General features: G+C 43.8%; 1 protein-coding gene across 1 annotated transcript in view; it reads right to left on the bottom strand.

Moving 5' to 3' along the window:
* henmt1 (HEN methyltransferase 1) overlaps nucleotides 1-19,935 on the bottom strand; it is a 71,773-nt gene that overhangs the window by 51,353 nt on the left and 485 nt on the right. Inside the window, exon 2 of the mRNA XM_048601577.1 lies at nucleotides 8,735-8,841. Within this exon, the coding sequence (XP_048457534.1) occupies nucleotides 8,735-8,821 (87 nt within the window). The 5' untranslated portion in view covers nucleotides 8,822-8,841. The remainder of the gene's footprint in view (nucleotides 1-8,734; nucleotides 8,842-19,935) is intronic.

Genomic DNA, 19,935 nt, shown 5'->3' on the forward strand with positions numbered 1-19,935 from the left:
CTGCGTATCCTACATTATACTAAAATCCATGTGCCAATCCAAGAGTCGTTTAAATGTCCCGAATGTATCTGACTCCACTACCACCACCGGCAGTGCATTCCACACGCCCACCACTCTCTGTGTAAAGAACCTACCTCTGACATCTCCCTTCAATCACCTTAAAATTATGCCCCCTCATAATAGCCTTTTCCGCCCTGGGAAAAAATCTCTGGCTATCCAATCTATCTATGCCTCTCATCACCTTGTACACCTCTATCAAGTCACCTCTCATCCTTCTTTGCTCCAATGAAAAAAGCCCCAGCTCCCTCAACCTTTCCTCATAAGGCCTGCCCTCCAGTCCAGGCAGCATCCTGATAAATCTTCTCTGCACCCTCTCTGAAGCTTCCACATCTTTCCTGTAATGAGGTGACCAGAACTGAACACAATATTGCAAGTGTGGTCTAACCGGGGTTTTATAGAGCTGCAACATAACCTCGTGGCTCTGAAACTCAATACCCCTGCCAATGAAAGCCAACACACCATACGCATTCTTTACAACCCTGTCAACTTGGGTAGCAACTTTTGAGGGATCTATGGACGTGGACCCCAAGACCCCTCTGTTCCTCCACACTGCCAAGAATCCTGCCATTAACCCTGTATTCTGCATTCAAATTCAACCTTCCAAAATGAATTACTTCACACTTTTCTGGGTTGAATTCCATCTGCAACTTCTTTGCTCAGATCTGCATCCTGTCAATGTCCCATTGCAGCCTACAACAGCCCTCTGCGCTATCCACAACTCCACCAACGTTTGTGTCATCGGCAAACTTACTAACCCACCCTTCCACTTCCTCATCCAAGTCACTTATAAAGATCACAAAGAGCAGAGGTCCCAGAACAGATCGCTGCGAAAAACCACTGGTCACCGAGCTCCAGGCTGAATACTTTCCATCTACTGCCACCCTCTGTCTTCTTTTGGACAGCCAGTTTTGTATCCAGACAGCCAAATTTCCCTGAATCCCATGCCTCCTGAGCCTACCATGTGGAACCTTATCGAATGCCTTGCTAAAATCCATATATACCACAGCCATTGCTCTACCTTCATCGATGTGTTTTGTCACATCCTCAAAGAATTCAATAAGGCTTGTGAGGCATGACCTGCCCATCACAAAGCCATGCTGACTATTTCCAATAAAACTGTGATTTTCCAAATAATCATAAATACTATCTCTCAGAATCCTCTCCAATAATTTGCCCACCACAGAAGTAAGACTGACTGGTCTGTAATTTCCAGGATTATCCCTATTCCCTTTGTTGAACAAAGGAATGACATTTGCCACCCTCCAATCATCTGGTACAACTCCAGTGGACAGTGAGGATGCAAAGATCATCGCCAAAGGGGCAGCAATCTCTTCCTTCGCTTCCCATAGTAACCTTGGGTATATCCCGCCTGGCCCAGGGGATTTATCTATCCTCATGCTTTTCAAAATTTCTTGCACATTCTCCTTCCTAACATCAACCTGTTTGAGCATATCTGCCTGTTTCATGCTGTCCTCACAAATGTCAAGGTCCCTCTCACTGGTGAATACTAAAGCAAAGTATTCAATAAGGACCTCCCCTACCTCCTCTGACTCCACACACAAGTTCCCTCCACTATCCCTGAAACGCTCTACCCTCACTCTGGCCATCTTCTTGTTCCTCACATTAGCATAAAACACCTTGGGGTTTTCCTTCATCCTACCCGCCAATGTTTTTTCATACCCCCTTCAAGCTCTCCTAAGTCCATTCTTCAGGTCCTTCCTGTAGACCTCGAGAGGTCTGTCCAATCCTTGCTTTCTCAACCTAAAGGAGCTTCCTTCTTCCTCTTGACTGGATGTTCCACATGTCTTGTCATTCAAGGTTCCTTCACCTTACCATGCCTTCCTTGTCTCAATGGGACAAACCTACCCAGTACTTGTAGCAACTGCTCCCTAAACAACCTCCACATTTCTGTCGTGCATTTCCCTGAGAACATCTGATCCCAATTTATGCTCCGCAGTTCTTGCCTAATACTGTTGTAATTCCCCCTCTCCCAATTAAATACTTTCCCATACCATCTGCTCCTATCCCTCTCCATGACTAGTAAAAGTCAGGGAGTTGTGATCACTATCACCGAAAAGCTCTCCCACTGAGAGATCTGACCCCTGGCCTGGTTCACTGCCAAGCACCAAATCCAATATGGCCTCCCCTCCAGGCACCCTATCTACAAATTGAGTCAGAAATCCTTCCTGGACACACCTGACAAAATCTGCTCCATCAAAACTATTTGCACTTAGGAGGTTCCAGTCGATATTAGGGAAGTTGAAGTCACCCATGACAACAACCCTATTACTTCTGCACCTTTCCACAATCTGTCTCCCAATCTGTTCCTCAGTGTCACTGTTGCTATTGGGGTGTCCATAGAAAACTCCCAATAAAGTGACTGCTCCTTTCCTGTTTCTGACTTCCACCCGTACTGACTCTGTGGAGAAACCCTTCTCCACGACCTCCGTTTCTGCAGCTGTGATACCATCCTTGATTAGCAATGCCATCCCTGACCTCTTTTACCTCCCTCCCTATTTCTTTTGAAACATCTATACCCCTGAACATCCGACAACCATTCCTGCCCCTGTATTAGGTTCTTTAATGAGTTTTGTTTCATAATTATGGCAGTGCATTAGCAATCAAGAGGTTGTGAATTTTATACCCATCAAAGCAAATTGCAAAACTAAATTGAATTGGTAGAGACAGGTACAGTCACAACATTTAAAACACATTTGGGCAGGTACATGAATAGTAAAGGTTTATAGGTTATGGGCCAAACATAGGCAATTGGAACTAGTTTAATTTTGGAAACCCGTTTGGCATGGACGAGTTGGACCAAAGGCCTTGTTTCTGTGCTATAAGACTCTATGACTATATAACTCTGGCTGTACAAATCCTTTTTAGGTTTTTTCAGCACAATGCTAAGGTTTGATTCCTGGCAATCATGGTACGGTCTGATGATAATTCTTGTAATGCACGTGACCCTCATTCTCTGGAGAACAAAATGCTATAAAACGTAAAATGGAGGTGCTGGTGTTGGATTGGAGTGGACAAGGTCAGAAGTCACACGGCAGCAGGTTATAGTCCAACAGGTTTATTTGAAATCACAAGCTTTCGGAGCACTGCTTTCATCAGGTGATGTGTGGAGAGGCACTTATGCACAGAATTTATAGCAGAGAGATCAAAAGGTCATACGAATGATGGGAGCAGAGTGTCGACAGGTTGAAGAATAAGTCTATGCAGGTGATCAAAAGCATCAGATAGTGTGGATAAAGTGTCAAGATCTGAATAACAAGTGAAGGGATGACCTATAATCCAATTAATTGAGCAGAAAGATAATTACAAAAAATTAAAAGTAAGGTGGTGCTGGAGACAAACCAAATGGCTGGAATAACATGATAGGTACAAGAGTCGCATGCCGAGGGTCTAACGAAAGTAACAAGTAATCCAAAACTGTACACACCAATTAAGGTAGCGAGATCATAACAAGTTATCAAGATGACGGTGTCAAAACAGGACAGTAAGGAAGATTTTACTGATACAGAACAGTATGGCAAGGTTACATATAGTGCGATATGAACCCAAGATCATGGTTCAAGCCATCTTCGTGGGTACAGAGCTTGGCTATCAGTTTCTGCTCAGCGGTTCCTTGGAGGATGCTTAGCCAAAGATCGGAGGCTGAATGCCCTTGACCACTGAAGTATTCCTCGACTGGAAGGGAACATCCCTGTCTGGCGATTGTTGCGCAGTGTCCATTCATCCGAAGTTGTAGCGTCTGCATGGTCTCACCAATATACCACTCCTTGGGGCATCCTTGCCTGCAGTATATGAGTATCTGCGGTGTACCTGATGGGTGATGTTCCCACTGGTGATGGTCTTATCCATGTCGATGATCTGGCATGTTTTGCAGAGGTTGCCGTGGCACGGTTGTGTGGTGTTGTAGTTGATGTTGCCCTGAAGGCTGAGGAAGGGTTACTGGACCCAAAATGTTAACTGTGATTTTTCTTCACAGATGCTGCCAGACCTGCTGAACTTTTCTAGCAACTTCTGTTTTTGTTCCTGTTGGACTATAACCTGGTGTCATGTGACTTCTGACCTATAAAACATCGTACAGCCCCTTCAGAGTGACTGATATTTACAGAATATTCAGGAAGTAATGGGAAGTTGGATCAGTAAGATGACCATCACCTTAAGAAACCAATCAGAAATTAAGAGACAACTACAAATGATAAAATACTCAAAGTTTTGGCAAAGATCTGTAGCTCAGGTTGTGGGTGAGGTTGTTGACTTGCTCGCCGAGCCGGCTTGTTCTCGTTCAGACATTTCATCACCATTCATCACCACAACCCGAGCTACAGATCCTTGCCAAAACTTTGAACATTTGAACATCAACTAGCAGCAAAACGGCACAACGAACTCTCCTTAATATCAGTACACTCAGACAATGAAGGCCATCAGTTTAACTAGAACAAGGTAACCATAGTAGCCCAAGCCAAACATAGACACGCATGGTAATTCCTAGAGGCATAGTTCTTCACCCGTAATGCAATCAATAAACATATAGAATTGGACCCTGTATACAAACCCATACAGATCAAAACCAGAAATGACGCTACTCACCATAATGGACCAAACAGTATAAATTCCAAGCGGAGTAGAATAACACCGCTTCATCAGAGGCTCCACTGATGGTGTCACCTAGCATGGTGATGAAACGTCTGAACGAGAACAAGCCAGTTCAGTGAGCAAGTCAACAACCTCATGATAAAATACTGTTCATGAGTCGGCAGCTAATCAGGACTCAGGATACCACTGACCATGCAGAGATAATAAAGGTTATGAAATAAGGACAGGAAGGGTTAATAAGCAGCAACCTTTAGCAGCCAAGTGTGTAAAAAGAGAAGAAAAAAGATAGAATTCAGTTAGCAGAACACTGCAAGTTTTCAAAACAGTTCTTTGGACAGATGCAGGCAGAATGTTGCATTCACTTCAACAAACCGCTGCTGACAAATAGATACACAGGCAAATATTAAAGAGCATTCGAAGCAATGAAGAAAGTGAGATTACACTGGAGTCGGGTATTAAAGGGTACATGAAGTGAGCAGCAGAGTGGGTTTATACTGGATAGTGTAAACGTATGGGAAGTAAGCAGGAGGTAGCGTTTGACAAAGTCCCACATAAGAGATTAATGTGCAAGATCAAAGCACATGGGATTGGGGGAAGTATATTGAGGTGGATAGGAAACTGGTTGGAGAGAGGAAACAAAGGGTAGGAATTAATGGGTCCTTTTCAAATTGGCAGGCAGTAAGTAACTAGTGGGGTGCCACAGGGATTGGTGCTGGGACCCCAGCTATTCACAATATATATTAATGATTTGGACGAGGGAACAAAATGTAACATTTCCAAGTTTGCAGATGATACCAAGTTGGGTGGGAGGGTGAACTGTAACGAGGATGCAGAGATCCTTCAGCATGATCTCAACAGGTTGGGTGAGTGGCAAATCAATGGCAGATTCAGTATAATTTGGATAAATGTGAGGTTATTCACTTCAGAAGCAAAAACAAGAAAGCAGATTACTACCTGAATGGCTGTAAATTGGGAGAGGGGAGTGTGCAGCGGGACCTGGGTGTCCTTGTGCACCCGTCGCTGAAGGTAAGCATGCAGGTGCAGCAGGTGGTAAAGAAGGTAAATGGTATGTTGGCCTTCATTGCGATGGAGTTTGGAGTACTGTGTTGTTGCAGTTGTACAGGGCCTTGGTGAGACCACACCCGGAATACTGTGTGCAGTTTTGGTCTCCTTTTCTGAGGAAGGATGTTCTTGCTCTCAAGGGAGTGCAGTGAAGGTTTACCAGGCTGAATCAGGGGATGGCGGGTCTGAGGTATGAGGAGAGATTGACTAGGTTGGGATTGTTTTCGCTAGAGTTCAGACGAATGAGGGGGCATCTCACAGAGACTTATAAAGTTCTAACAGGACTGGACAGGGTAGATGCAGGGAGGATGTTCCCGATGGTGGGTGTGTCCAGAACCAGGGGTCACAGTATGAGGATTTGGGGTAGACCATTTAGGACGGAGATGAGGAGATATTTCTTCACCCAAAGAGTGGTGAGCCTGTGGAATTCATTACCACAAGAAGTAGTTGATGCCAAAACACTGAATGTATTCAAGGGGCGACAAGATATAGCACTTGTGGCAAATGGGATCAAAGGTTATGGGGAGAAAGCAGGATTACACTCTTGAGTCAGCCACCTCCTGCTCCTATCCTCTATGTTTCTATGAGACTGGAATGATGCTGAATGGAATATTAAACTGTATAAGAAGTGAATGGGAGAGCAGGATTTTTAAGCCAAAATGCTGGAAATCTGAATTAAAAACAGAAAATGCTGGAGAAATCCAATGCATCATCCTCCGCCACTTTCGCCACCTGCAATCAGACCCCACCACCAAATAGATATTCCCCTCCCCACCCTTATCTGTTTTCCATAGGGATCGCTCACTCCACAACTCCATTATCCGCTCCACACTCCGCACCAACCCTTCCACCACACCTGGTACCTCTCCCTGCAACCTCAGGAAGTGCTGTATCTGCCTGTACAACTCCCCTCCCACCTCTGTCCAAGGTCTCAAACAATCATTCCAAATCCAACAGGTATTCACCTGTACATCTTTTAAGCTGATCTATTACATCCGTTGCTCCTGATGTGGTCTCCTCTACTTTGGTGAGATCAAGTGCAGACTCAGTCACTGATTCGCAGAGCATCTGTGCTCTGTACGTTCCAATCAACACCACCTTCTGGTTGACAGCCATTTAAACTTCACCCCACCACCCCCCCTCCCCCGATCTCGACTCCCTCAGCAACATGTCCATCCTGGGTCTTCTCCAATGTTACAATGACGCCACACATAAACTGCAGGAGCAACACCTCATATTCCGCTTTGGGAGCTTACAGCCCAATGGCCTCAACACAGATTTCACCAGCTTCAAAATCTCCCCATTCCGGCTTCATCCCATGTCGAGCCCTCCCTCTCATCCCTGCCTCCTTGACCTGACACAACCTGTCCATCTTCCTCCTCACCTATCCACTCCACCCTTTCCCAACGACCACTCTCCACAATCTCCGAATTGAATCCACCTATCAAAATCGCACCTATCTTCCACCAGCTCCACCTCACTCCCTCTATTTATTTCTGAGCTCCCTTCCCCCTCCCCACGCCTGATGAAGGGTCCCAACCCGAAACATCGACTTTCCTGCTCCTCTGACGCTGCCTGACCTGCCGTGTTCCTCCAGCTCCACAATGTATCAAAATGCTGGAGAAACTCAGCAGGTCTGACTGCATCTGTGGACAGAAGGCAAAGTTAATGTTTTGGGTCCAATGCGACCCTTCTTCATAGAACAGTACAGCACAGGAATGGGCCCTTTGGCCCTAGATGTTGTGCTGAACATGATGCCAAATAAAACAAATCCCTTCTGCCTGCCACTGATCCATATTCCTCCATTCCTTGCATATTCATGTGCCTGTCTAAATGTCCCTTAAATGCCCTTATTGTATCTACCTCAACCACCACCCCTGGCAGCGCGTTCCAGACTCTGGCCACTCTCTGTGTAAAAAACCTGCCCCTCACATCACCTTTGAACTTTCCCTCTCTCACCTTAAATGCATGCCCCCTAGTATTAGACATTTCAACTCTGGGGAAAAGATTCTGATCATCAACCCTATCTATGCATCTCATTATATTATAGACTTCTATTAAGTCTCCCGTCAGCCTCCACCACTCAAAAGAAAACAACCCAACTTTTTCTAGCCTCTCCTTATAGCTCATATGCTATAATCCAGGCAGCATCCTGGTAAACCTTTTTTGCACCCTCTCCAAAGCCTCCACATCCTTCCTATAATGCAGTAACCAGAACTGGGCGCAATACTTTTAGTGTGGCCTAACCAAAGTCTTATAAAGCTGCTTCAGAACTGAGTGGAATACTCAGTGATACTGGGAGAGTGGGATTATACTGGGTCATGTCATGTTAATGATAATGGGTTAATAATTAATTGCTTGTCAGTGGCTAATTAGTTTAGTTCAGAATAAAACACACTACACATCATGAAGCAGATATTACGACACTGGCATCTACCTGAAAATGTGGAGAATACCCAGGTATGTCTTGTATATAGAAAGGAGGACAAATCCAACCAGGCCAATTACTACCCCATCAATATACTCTGCTCAGTTTGGCTCCCATGGGGCCACAGAGATGGTGGTGGCATCCAGAAGCCCAGGCCAATGTTTTGGGGATATGAATCCAAGCGTGGCAGATTGTAAAATTTGAATTTAATTTTAAAAATCTGGAATATTAGCAACTGTTGATTAATGTAAAAACTCATTTGGTTCACTAATGTCCTCTAGAGAAGGAAATCTGCCATCCTTACCTGATTGACCTACATGTGCCTCCAGACCTACAACAATGTGACTGACCCTTAACTAACCCCACCTTAGGCAATTAGGGATGGGCAATAGATCCTGACCAGGCCAGTGATGCCCCATCTCATGAATGAATTTAAAAAAAATCTTTGAGACCTTTGTTTTTAAATAAACATGTTGCATTCATCTAACCAGAATTTGTAACTAATTTAATCAATATGACACTTTGCATACTGTAATGATATTAAGCATTTCCCACATTATGTTGTCCTGTACTTACTTTTCTTGCCTTGTATTTCTGTACTAATTCAAAGACCAGCTGGTATCTCTGTTTGTACAAAGGTGGGTTGAAGGTTATGGTGTCCATCCTTTTGCTTCTGTCAGCACCTGTTGAAAAATCTGTTCAATCAGATCAACCAAATATTCAAATATGTTAGATTCAAAGTCAGACAATCACTACAGCATAAAAGAAAGGCTTTCAGCCCATGAAGTTCTGCCAACCTTTCATAGGGCATGCCAGTCAGTCCCATTCCCAAAAGCTTATAAAGTTGGCTGGTTTGAGACACAGTATGACACGAACAGCACAGGTTCAATTTCCGTACAGGCTGAGGCTACTATGAAAGTCCTGCCTTCTCAATCCACACTTCGCCACCAGTTATCTCCCTTTCTGACGAGAGAGCAGCCTATGATCTTCTGGGACTATGGTGACTTTAGAACTAGAATTAGATTTTACTGTCACGTGTACTCAAGTACAGGAGTACAGTGAAAAGTGTACAAAATCACCATTCTCTGGCACCATCTTAGGTACAGAAACCCAAATTTAAAATAAAAAAAAACCCATCTTAGATACAAAAACCAAAACAACCATCTAAGACACAAAAAAACAGAATTAAAAAAAAAGCAGAAATAGATTTTAAAAAAAGCCAAGGAAGTCGGTAAGTGGGCATCTGTCCTCAAAGCCTCGGGTCATAGAGGTTTAACGGCATGGAAGCCGCCCCTTCAGCCCAATTTGTCCATGCTGCCCAGTTTTCACAATTAATTTAGTCCCATCTGCCTGTGCTTAGTCCATATCCCTTCACACTTATCCTATCCATGTACCTGTCCAAATGTTTCTTAAATGGCTGAGCCGATTCCTCCCAGAATCCTCCTCAGTTGCTTCTCAGCAGCGCCCTCTATTGCGATTTTCAGTGCTGCTGCTGCCACTGGCCCTTGGAACTCGTTCCTGCTGCTACCTCAGTTCCTCAGAATTTGCTCCAGGTGTTAGTGCAGGCCCTCAGCTTCTTTCTCAGGAGGCGATGGCCTAGTGTTATTATCGCTACACTGTTAATCTAGAGATCCAGGTAATGTTCTGGGGAGCATGGATTCGAATCCTGCCATGGCAGATGGTCAAATTTGCATTCTATAAAATCTGCAATGAAGAGTCTAACTCCACTGCCGATTGTTGGAAAAAGCCATCTGGCTCACTAATGTCCTGTAGAGAAAGGTGGCTTAGTGGTTAGCACTGCTGCCTCACAGCACCAGGGACGCAGGTTCGATTCTGCCCTTGGGTGACTGTCTGTGTGGAGTTTGCACATTCTCCCTGTGTCTGCGTGGGTTTCCTCCGGGTGCTCTGGTTTACTCCCACAGTCCAAAGACATGCAGGTTAGGTTGAATGTCCATGGCAAATTGCCTGTAGTGTTCAGGGATGTGTAGATTAAGTGGCCTATAGGGGCATGGGTCTGGGTGGGATGCTCTGAAGGTCAGTGTGGACTTGTTGGGCTGAAGGGCCCGTTTCCACACGGTAGGGATTCTGTGATATAAAAAGGAAACTGCCATCCTTACCTGGTCTGGTCTACACGACACCAGACCCACATCAAAGACTCTAAGTTGCCCTTTAAGCAATTAGGGATCGGAAATGAACGCTGGCCTAGCCAACAACACCCACATGAATGAACAATGAACAAAATAAGAAAAAATATTCACAACAGGATTAGATACATAGGAGGTCAATTATTTCAATTGGCTGAGTGGCTGGCTTGCAATGCAGAGTAATGCCAACAGCATATGCGCGATTACCACAAAGGACTCTCCCTCTTAACCTCTCCCCTCCTCTCCGGGTGCATGCATGCACAGATAATTGAAGGTAGCAGGACAGGTGGAGAGAACTGTTAATAAAGTATATAGTGATCTCAGCTTTATTAAAAGGGGCATAGAGTACAAAAGCAATGAGGCGATGTTGAATTTGTATAAGGCATCTGCTAGACCACAGCTGGAGTATTGTATACAGTTGAGGAAAAATGCTAAAGCATCAGAATGCAGAAGCATTTTATAAGAAAGGTTCCAGGAACGAGACACTTAAGTTATGAGGATAGGTTGAAAAAGTTGGGGCTGTTTTCCTTGGAGTGTAGAAGGCTGAGAACAGATTTGATAGAGGTTTCCAAAATCATGAGCAAGTTGGATAGGATAGGGAGAAGCTGTTCCTGCTCATAAAAGGCATAAGAACAAGAGGGCATAGATTTAAAGTAATGTGCAAAAGAAGCAAAATGTGAGAAAAATGTTTACACATAGTGAGTAGGTTAAGTGTGGAATACATTGCCTGGAAATGTGGTGGAGGCAGGTTCAATTGAGGCATTCAAGAAGGCACTGGATGATTATTTGGATAAAATAGTGCGAAAGGGTATGGGGAAAAAACAGGAGATTGGCACCAGATAATGATGCTCATTTGAAAAGCCACTGCATGAATATCCATAGCCCTGCAAGCTGATTTCCCACAAGTGCCCATCCTATTCCATTTTGGAACCATTCTTTGTCTCTGCTTCCACCATCCTCCTAAACAGTTCATTACTGAAGCAGTCATTACCACTCACTGTGTAAAAAAGGCTCTTTTTTCACATCCTTTTATAATGCAATAGAAAGTAAAAGTAGAAGAAAGTCATTTGGCCCCTCTGGCCTGCTCTGCTATTTAACGATTACAAAACTTCTACATCAATGCCATTATCCTGCAATAGCTTCATATCTTTTAATTATTTAACATGAAAAAGAGTAAGCAAAATTAAGTAGGAAAATGGTGTTGAAGAAATTGATGGGATTGAAGGCTGATAAATCCCCAAAGCCTGATAATCTACATGCAAGAGTACATATTTTCTACAGTGGTGGGGCATGGGTATCGCTTGCTGACCAGCATTAATTGCCCATCCCTAGTTGCCCTTGAGAAGGTGGTGATGGGCTGCGTTCTTGAACCGCTGTAGTCCATGTTCTATACATTGATCCACAATGCCCTTAGTGAGGAAATTCTAGGATTTTGCTGCAGAGGTAGTGAAAGAATGGAAATATATTTCCATGCCAGGATGGTGAATGTCTTGGAAAGGAACTTCCAGGGGGTGGTGTTTCCATGTATCTGCTGCCCCTCCTTCTGATAGAAGTGGCTGTGGACCTGGAAGGTTCTGTCTAAGGATCTTTGGTGAATTTATGCAATGCATCGTGTAGATAGTACACACTGCAGCTACTGAGCATCAGTGGTGGAGAGAGTGAATGCATTTGGATGTGGTGCCAATCAAGCCGGCTGCTGTCCTGGATGGTGTCAAGTTTCTTGAGTGTTGTTGGAGCTATACCAATCCAAGCCAGTGGGGAGTATTCCATCACACTCCTGACTATGCCTTGCAGATGGTGGACAAGCTTTGAGGAAATCAGGAGATGACTTACATGCTGCAGTGTTCTTAACCTCTGACCAGTTCTTGCAGCCACTTTGTTGATGTAGCAAGTCCAGTTGAGTTTCTGGTCAATGGTAACCCCAAAGATATTGATAGTGAGGGATTCAGGATTACTGACACCATTGAATGTCACGGAGTGGTCATTCGATTATCTCTTACTGGAGATGGTCATTGCTTGGCATTTACGTGGCGCGAATTTTACTTGCCACTTTCAGCCCAAGCCTGGATATTGTCCAGACCTTGTTGAATTGAACTTGGATTGCTTCAGGATGAGGAGTCATGAATGGTGCTGAACATTGTGCAATCATCAGTGACAATCCTCTTTTCTGGCCTTATGATGGAACGAAGGTCATTGGTGAAGCAGCTAAAAATGGTTGGGCTGAGGACACTACCCTGAGAAACTCCTGCAGAACTGCGATGACTGACGTCCAACTAAACAACCATTTTCTTATGTGCCACATATGCCGCCAACCAGTGGTGAGTTTGCCAACTGATACCCTATTCTTGTTTTCTAGTTTTGATTCTCGTTTTGCTGATTCTAGTTTTTCTAGGGCCCCTTGATGCCACACTTGGTCAATTGCAGTCTTTATGTCAAGGGCTATCACTCTCACCTCAACCTCTGAAATTCAGCTGTATTGTCCATATTTGATTCAACGCTGTAAAGAGGTCAGCAACTGAGTGGCCTTGGCAGAACCCGAACAGGGTGTCATTGAACAGGTGCATATTTAGATGCATTTTGCCGTGTTTCACAGTTTTTATTCAGGGGTATTTCTCAGTGTATATTTAGATGTACACGGTGGTGTTTCCTGGTTTATATTTAGGAGTATTTTCCACATATATTTAGATATATTTCTCAATGTATATTCTGACGTAAGTTGTATTTTTTTCCAGTGCACATGAAGGATACTTCTCAGTATATATTTAGAAATATATAGACAATAGAACGCAGAACAGTGCAGCACAGTTCTGCCCGCGATGTTGTGCTGAACAATGACACCAAGCTAAACTAGTCATAGGGCGGCACGGTGGCTCAGTGGTTAGCACTGCTGTCTCACAGCATTAGGGACCCAGGTTCAATTCCACCCTTGGGTGACTGTCTGTGTGGAGTTTGCACACTCTCCCCATATCTGTGTGGGTTTCCTCTGGGTGCTCCGGTTTCCTCCCACAGTCGAAAGATGTGCAGGTTAGGTGGATTGGCCATGCTAAATTGCCTGCAGTGTTCAGGGATGTGTAACCAGTCCTTAAGAAGGGTTATACCCAAAATGCTGACTGCTCCTTTCCTCCAGGTGTTGCCTGGCTTGCCGTTTTCTTCTAGCCTCCTGTTTGTCTATATTGGATTCCAGCATCTACAGTTTTTTTGTCTCATTTGCCAATACAATGTTCAGTATGGCCCCTCCTTCAGTGGATTATCCACATACTATTTCAAGAAACTTTCTTGGATGCACCTAACAAACTGTGCCCCCATCTAAGCATTTTGCTCTAAGGAATTACCAGTCAATATTGGGGAAGTTAAATTCACCCACTGTGATAACCCTGTTGTTTTGGCATCTTTCCATAATCTGGTACATATCTGTTTCTCAATGCCCTGATGGCTACAAGGGGCCTATAGTATAATTCCATCAGAGTGATTGCACCTTTCTTATTTTTGAGCTTTACCCATATTGCCTCAGTGGATGAGACCTCTAGTATGTCCTCTCTGAGTGCAGCTGTGACATTCTCCCTGATTAGTAACGCAACTCCTCCACCTCTTTTACCTCCCTATCTCATCTAAAATATCAAAACCCTGGAACAGTGAGCAGCCAGTTCTGTCCTTCTTTCAAATTGGTGTCTGTAATGGCCACAAGCCCATATTCCCACGTACTGATCTAGACTCTAAGCATATCTGCCTAACCCATAATACTCCTTGCATTGAAATAAACATAATTCAGCCATTCAGACCGATTGTGCTCATTAATCGGTCCCTGACTGTTCTCCTTTTCAGACTTACTGGTCATAACATCTACCTTGCCCTCAAAACCTCCACTTGCTGACCTGCTGCTCTAGTTCCCACACCCCGCAACTCTAATTTAAATCCTCTTGAGCAGCACAAGCGAACCAGAGGATACTGGTTCCCTTCCAGTTTAGGTGTAAACCATCCCTCTGTACAGGTCACCCCTGCCCCAAAAGACATCCCAATGATCCAAGAACTTGAAACCCTGCCCCCTGCACCAGCTCCTTAGCCACACATTCATCAGTCCTATCATTCTATTTCTACATTCGCTTTCAAGTGGCACTGGGAGTAACGGAGTTCTGGTTTGAGTGCGAGAATTCCTGGAGGCCTGGCACTCAAACCGGAATTCCATTAACAAACAAATAGAGCTGGACGCCATATAACAACCACTAAGAAACAAATCCAGAATGATGACACCCACCCCAGCAAACCGACGCACATAAATAGCAAGCAGGACAGAACATTGACACTTCACCAGAGGTGCACTGATGATGTTACCTCATAAGGTGATGAAATATCCACAAACAAACTTACCAGCTTGGCGAACAAGTCAACAACCACTTCAAAGGTGTATTACAAACAAGGCAGATCAACTAAGTAGAGATAACAAGGTGTAGAGCTGGATGAACACAGCAGGCCAAGCAGCATCAGAGGAGCAGGAAGGCTGACGTTTCGGGCCTAGAGCCTTCTTTTCTGAAGAAGGGTCTCGACCCGAAACGTCAGCCTTCCTGCTCCTCTGATGCTGCTTGGCCTGCTGTGTTCATCCAGCTCTACACCTTGTTATCTCAGATTCTCCAGCATCTGCAGTTCCTACTATCTCCAGATCAACTAAGTACACAGATAGACACATACAGCATGATCATAGAATCCCTACAGTGTGGAAACAAGCCTTTTGGCCCAACAAGCCCACACCGACCCTTGAAGCATCCCAACCAGACCCATACCCCTATAACCCACCAAATCTACACATCCCTGAATGCTACAGGAAATTTAACACAGCCAATCCACCTAACCTGCACATCTTTGGACTGTGGGAGGAAACTGGAACACCTGGAGGAAACCAACACAGACACAGGGAGAATGTGCAAACTCCACACAGACAGTCGCACAAGGCTGGAATTGAACCCGGGTCCCTGGTGCTGTGAGGCAGCAGTGCTAACTACTGAGCCACTGTGCCACCCAGGTGTTGTTGCTATAATGGAAACCTGGCTAAAGGAAGGACAAAATTGACATCTCAATATCCCGGGAAGAGTCTTCAGGCAGGATAGAGAGGGTGATAACAAAAGAAAGTGGGGGGGGGGGGGGGGGGGGGTGGGGGGGGGGGGGGGGGGGGGAACGGGGCGGTGTAGCAGTACCGGTTAAAGAACCAATTACCGTTGTGAGAAGGGAAGACATACTAAATGGGTTAACAAATTAGGCTCAAAAGGGTTGATCTTGGGAATAAAAACTGGGTAGTCACTCTAGTAGGAGCATACTACACACCCCTAAATAATGCGAGGGAGATAAAATAACGTATATGTAGACAAATTTCTGCCTGTAGGAATAACGGGGGAACAAGAGCAGGAGACTAGAACAATTCCAATATCAACCAAGTTTCAAACAATATAAAGTACATTGAGGATGAAAAGTTCACATAGTGCGTCCAGGATTTTGATACATGATAAGCCCAACAAGTCGCTATGAGAGAAGGGCAAGTGGGTGAAGTGACAGTGGGCAACCATATTGGGGATAGTGACCATAATCTTGTTAGATTTAATATCATTACCAATTTTTACAGATGTACCATAGAAAGCATCCTATCCAGGTGTATCACAGCTTGCTATGGCAACTGCTCTGCCCAAGACTCCAAGAAATTGTAGAGTTGTGAAAACAGCCCAATCCATCACAAAAACCAGCATTCCTTCCATTGACTCCATTTACACTTCCCACTGCCTCAGGAAAGCAACCAACATAATCAAAGACCCTTTCCACCCCAGTTATATCTTTGGAAAAGCTGAGCAGGGCTGGCAGCGTCTGAGAGAGAAATCAGAATTAGTGTTTTGGGCTGAGTGACCCTTCACTCAGCCCAAAACGTTAACTCTAATTTCCCTCCACAGATGCTGCCAGATTTGCTGAGCTTCTCCAGCAATTTCTGTTTTAGTTTGAATTACAGCATACACAATTTTTTTTGGTTATATCTTTCCCACCCTCATATCGGGCAGAAGATACAGAAGTTTGAAAATATGTACCAACATATTTAAGAACAGCTTCTTTCAAACTGTTATTAGACTTACGAACAGACCTCTCATATATTAGAGTTGATCTTTCTCTGCACCTTCTCTGTAGCTGTAGCACTATACTCTGCATTCTGTTCTATTATCCTCATGTACTTATGTATGATTTGTCTAGTTAGTACACAAAACAATACTTTTCACTGCATCTTGGTACATCTGACAATAGTAAATTAAATCACATCATTTAGGAAATGGAAGGAGATACATCAGGGGTCAAAGTTTTTAACTGGGGGAAGGAATATTTGACAAAACTGCAAAAAGATTTGGCTAAGGTGGACTGGTCAGGACTGCTAAGGGATAAATCAGTGGCAACCCAGCAGGAGGCACTAAGGCACAAAGCAGACATCTCCTCCAAAAATAAGGATGGCACTGCCAAATCTAGACCCCCATGGTTATCTAGAAAAATACAGGGGAAGATTAAAAAGAAAGCCGTTCTGAGGAAGGGTCACTGAACCCGAAACATAAACTCTGATTTCTCTCCATAGGTGCTGCCAGACTTGCTGAGCTTCTCCAGCAATTTGTTTTTGTTTCTCATTTCCAGCATCTGCGGTTCTTTCGGTTTTTTGAAAGAAAGCTTATGAAAGTCACAAAAAACTCAACACTGCAGATAGCCTAGAGGAGTACAGACAGTACAGGGATCAAGTAAAAAAAAGGAAATCAAAGAGACGGCATGAAAAAAATATTAGCAAGCAAGATAAAGAAAACAAAGATATTTCGCCATGATATAAAGAGCAAAAGGATAGTTAAGAAAAAAGGACCTATCCCAGATGAAGAAGAAAACTTGTATGAAGATGCAGACGATATGGGTAGAAGTTTAAATTAATTCTTTCTTTCCATATTCACAAAGGAAAGGGATGATATTGTATCCAAGAGGAGTAGTATTGGACAAAATAATGATAGAGAGGAAGCGTTAGGGAGTTAGAATCCTTGAGTGGATAAATCACCAGGGCTGGATGGATTGTTCCCTAGAATGTTGAAAGAGATCAGGTTACTTCGGTGGTGGGCAAATTGTTAGAATCAATCCCAAGAGATCAGATAAATTATCACTTAGAAAGGCATGGACTAGTCAGTGATAGTCAGCATGTCTTTGTTAAGGATCGGTCACGTCTTACAAATTTGACTGAATTTTTTGAGGAAGTGAGAACGAGGATCGATAAGGATGGTGCAGTCAATGTTGTCTAAATGGATTTTTATAAGGCATTTGACAAGGTCCCACATGGCAGACTGGTCAAAAATGTAAAAGCCCATGGAATACAGGGTAATGTGTCAAATTGAATTCAAGCTTGGCTTAGTAACAGGAAACAAAGGAGAATGGTTGATGGCTGCCTTTGCAAATGGAATGCTATTTCAAGTGGTGTTCTGCAGATCCCAGTATTGGGTCCCCTGCTGTTTGTTTCATACACTAACAATTTGGACTTGAACATGGGGGGCACAACTGGGAAATCTGTAGATGACACAAAACCCGGTGTGTAATTGACAGTGTAGAGGATAGCTGTAAGCTCCAAAATGATAGACATGGTTTGGTAGAGCAAACAAGAAAGTGCCAGATGGAATTCAACTCTGATAAAATATGAGGCAATGCATTTAGGGAGGTCAAACAGTAAAAAGTAATACACAATAAACACAAATATACTGAGAGGGGTAGATAAAGTGACGGATCTTGGCATGCAGGTGCCCAGGTCCTTAAAGAGAGCACCACAGATAGATTAGGTTGTAAAGAAGGCAGATTGAACGCTCCCCTTCATTGGTAGAAGTATAGAATACGAAAGTAGGGATGTAATGATGAAACTGTTCAAGACACTGGTGAGACCACAACTGGTGTATGTGCGCGCAGTTCTGGTCACCACGTTACAGAAAGAACATAATTGCTCTGGAAAGTATGCAGAAATTTACTAGAACATTACCGGAGCTGGACAATTGTAGCTACAAAGAGACTGGACAGGTTAAGGCTGTTTTTCTTGGAATAGAGAAGGCTAAGGGGTGACATGATAGAGGTATACAGAATTGTGCGGGCTAGAGATAGAATAGACAAGAGGAACCTGTTTCCCTTGGCAGAATGTTCAAAAACTAGGGGTCATAGATTCAAGAGGCAGAAGAATTAGAGGGGACATGAGCAAAAACATTTTCAGGCAGAGGATGGTGGGCGTTTGGAATTCGCCATCTGAGTTGATGGTGGAGGCAGACACCATAAACTCTTTCAAAAAGTACCTGGATCTTCTCCTTAAGTGCTGTAAGCTGCAGGGCTATGGGCCATGTGCAGCTAGATGGGATTCGAAAGGGCACATGGGTGTCTTTGGAACAACATGGACCAGGTGGGCTGAATGGCCACCTTCTATGCTGTACCAATTGTATGGGTCTGAGGTACAAGTACCTAGGTACAATTCTTGGATACAGCACAGGGGCCCAGAGGCCAAGATGTCACCATAAGAAAGCAGGCACTGTATATGTTTTTCACTGTAGTCCTACAATAGGGCACGCGTGACAACAAAAGTATATTATATTGATATTATTATATTTCTCAGCGTACATTTAGATATAAGTTGGTGTTTCCTAGTGCATCAGTGTAAAATGTGGTAACACAGTGTGGAGCTCCACACAATGTTATCTCTGACTTAAGCATCTGCAGTTATTACTATCTTTGAGTGTAACTTCCGGTGATTCCTAATGCATATTTACGGTGTACTGTTCCACTCTGTAGTGTTTCCTGGTGATGTTTATAGTTAGAATGTATTACCGAACTCTGTGATGTTCTGGTGTATACATCACAGCAAACTGGTGTACATATTTACGGTGTAATGCTGTACACTGTGGGATTCCCAGTGATAGCCAGTTACAGGATGTTGTGGCACTCTGTGGTGTTTCCCGCTATCTATTTATATTTACTGTATACTGTTGGGCTCTGCGGTGTTTCCTGCTATATACTTATGTTTACACTGCTGGGCTAAGGAATGTTTCCCAGCGTGTGTATATATATATATATATTTACAGTACACTGTTGGGTTCTGCCGTGTTTCCCAGTGTATATTTATATTTATATTTACCGTACACAGTCGGGCTCTGTGGTGTTTCCTGATGTATATTAATATTTACCGTACACTGTCGGGCTCTGTGGTATTTCCCGCTATATATTTATATTTCCTGTACACTGTTGGGCTAAGAGATGTTTCCCAGTGTGTATATATATTTACCGTACACTGTCGGGCTCTGCAGTGTTTCCCAGTGTATATTTATATTTACCGTACACAGTTGGTCTATGTGGTGTTTCTTGGCGTATATATATTTATACTTACCATACACAGTCGGGCTCTGCGGTGTTTCCCGGTGTATATTAATATTTACCGTACACTGTCAGGCTCTGCGGTGTTTCCCGCTATATATTTACATTTACTGTACATTGTTGGGCTAAGGGATGTTTCCCAGCGTGTGTGTGTATACACATATATATATTTACTGTACACTGTCGGGCTCTGTGGTGTTTCCCAGTGTATATTTATATTTATGTGTACTGTACACAGTTGGGTTCTGCGGT

This window comes from Rhincodon typus, chromosome 10 (genome assembly GCF_021869965.1).
Source record: "Rhincodon typus isolate 14 chromosome 10, sRhiTyp1.1, whole genome shotgun sequence".
Lineage (NCBI taxonomy): Eukaryota > Metazoa > Chordata > Chondrichthyes > Orectolobiformes > Rhincodontidae > Rhincodon > Rhincodon typus.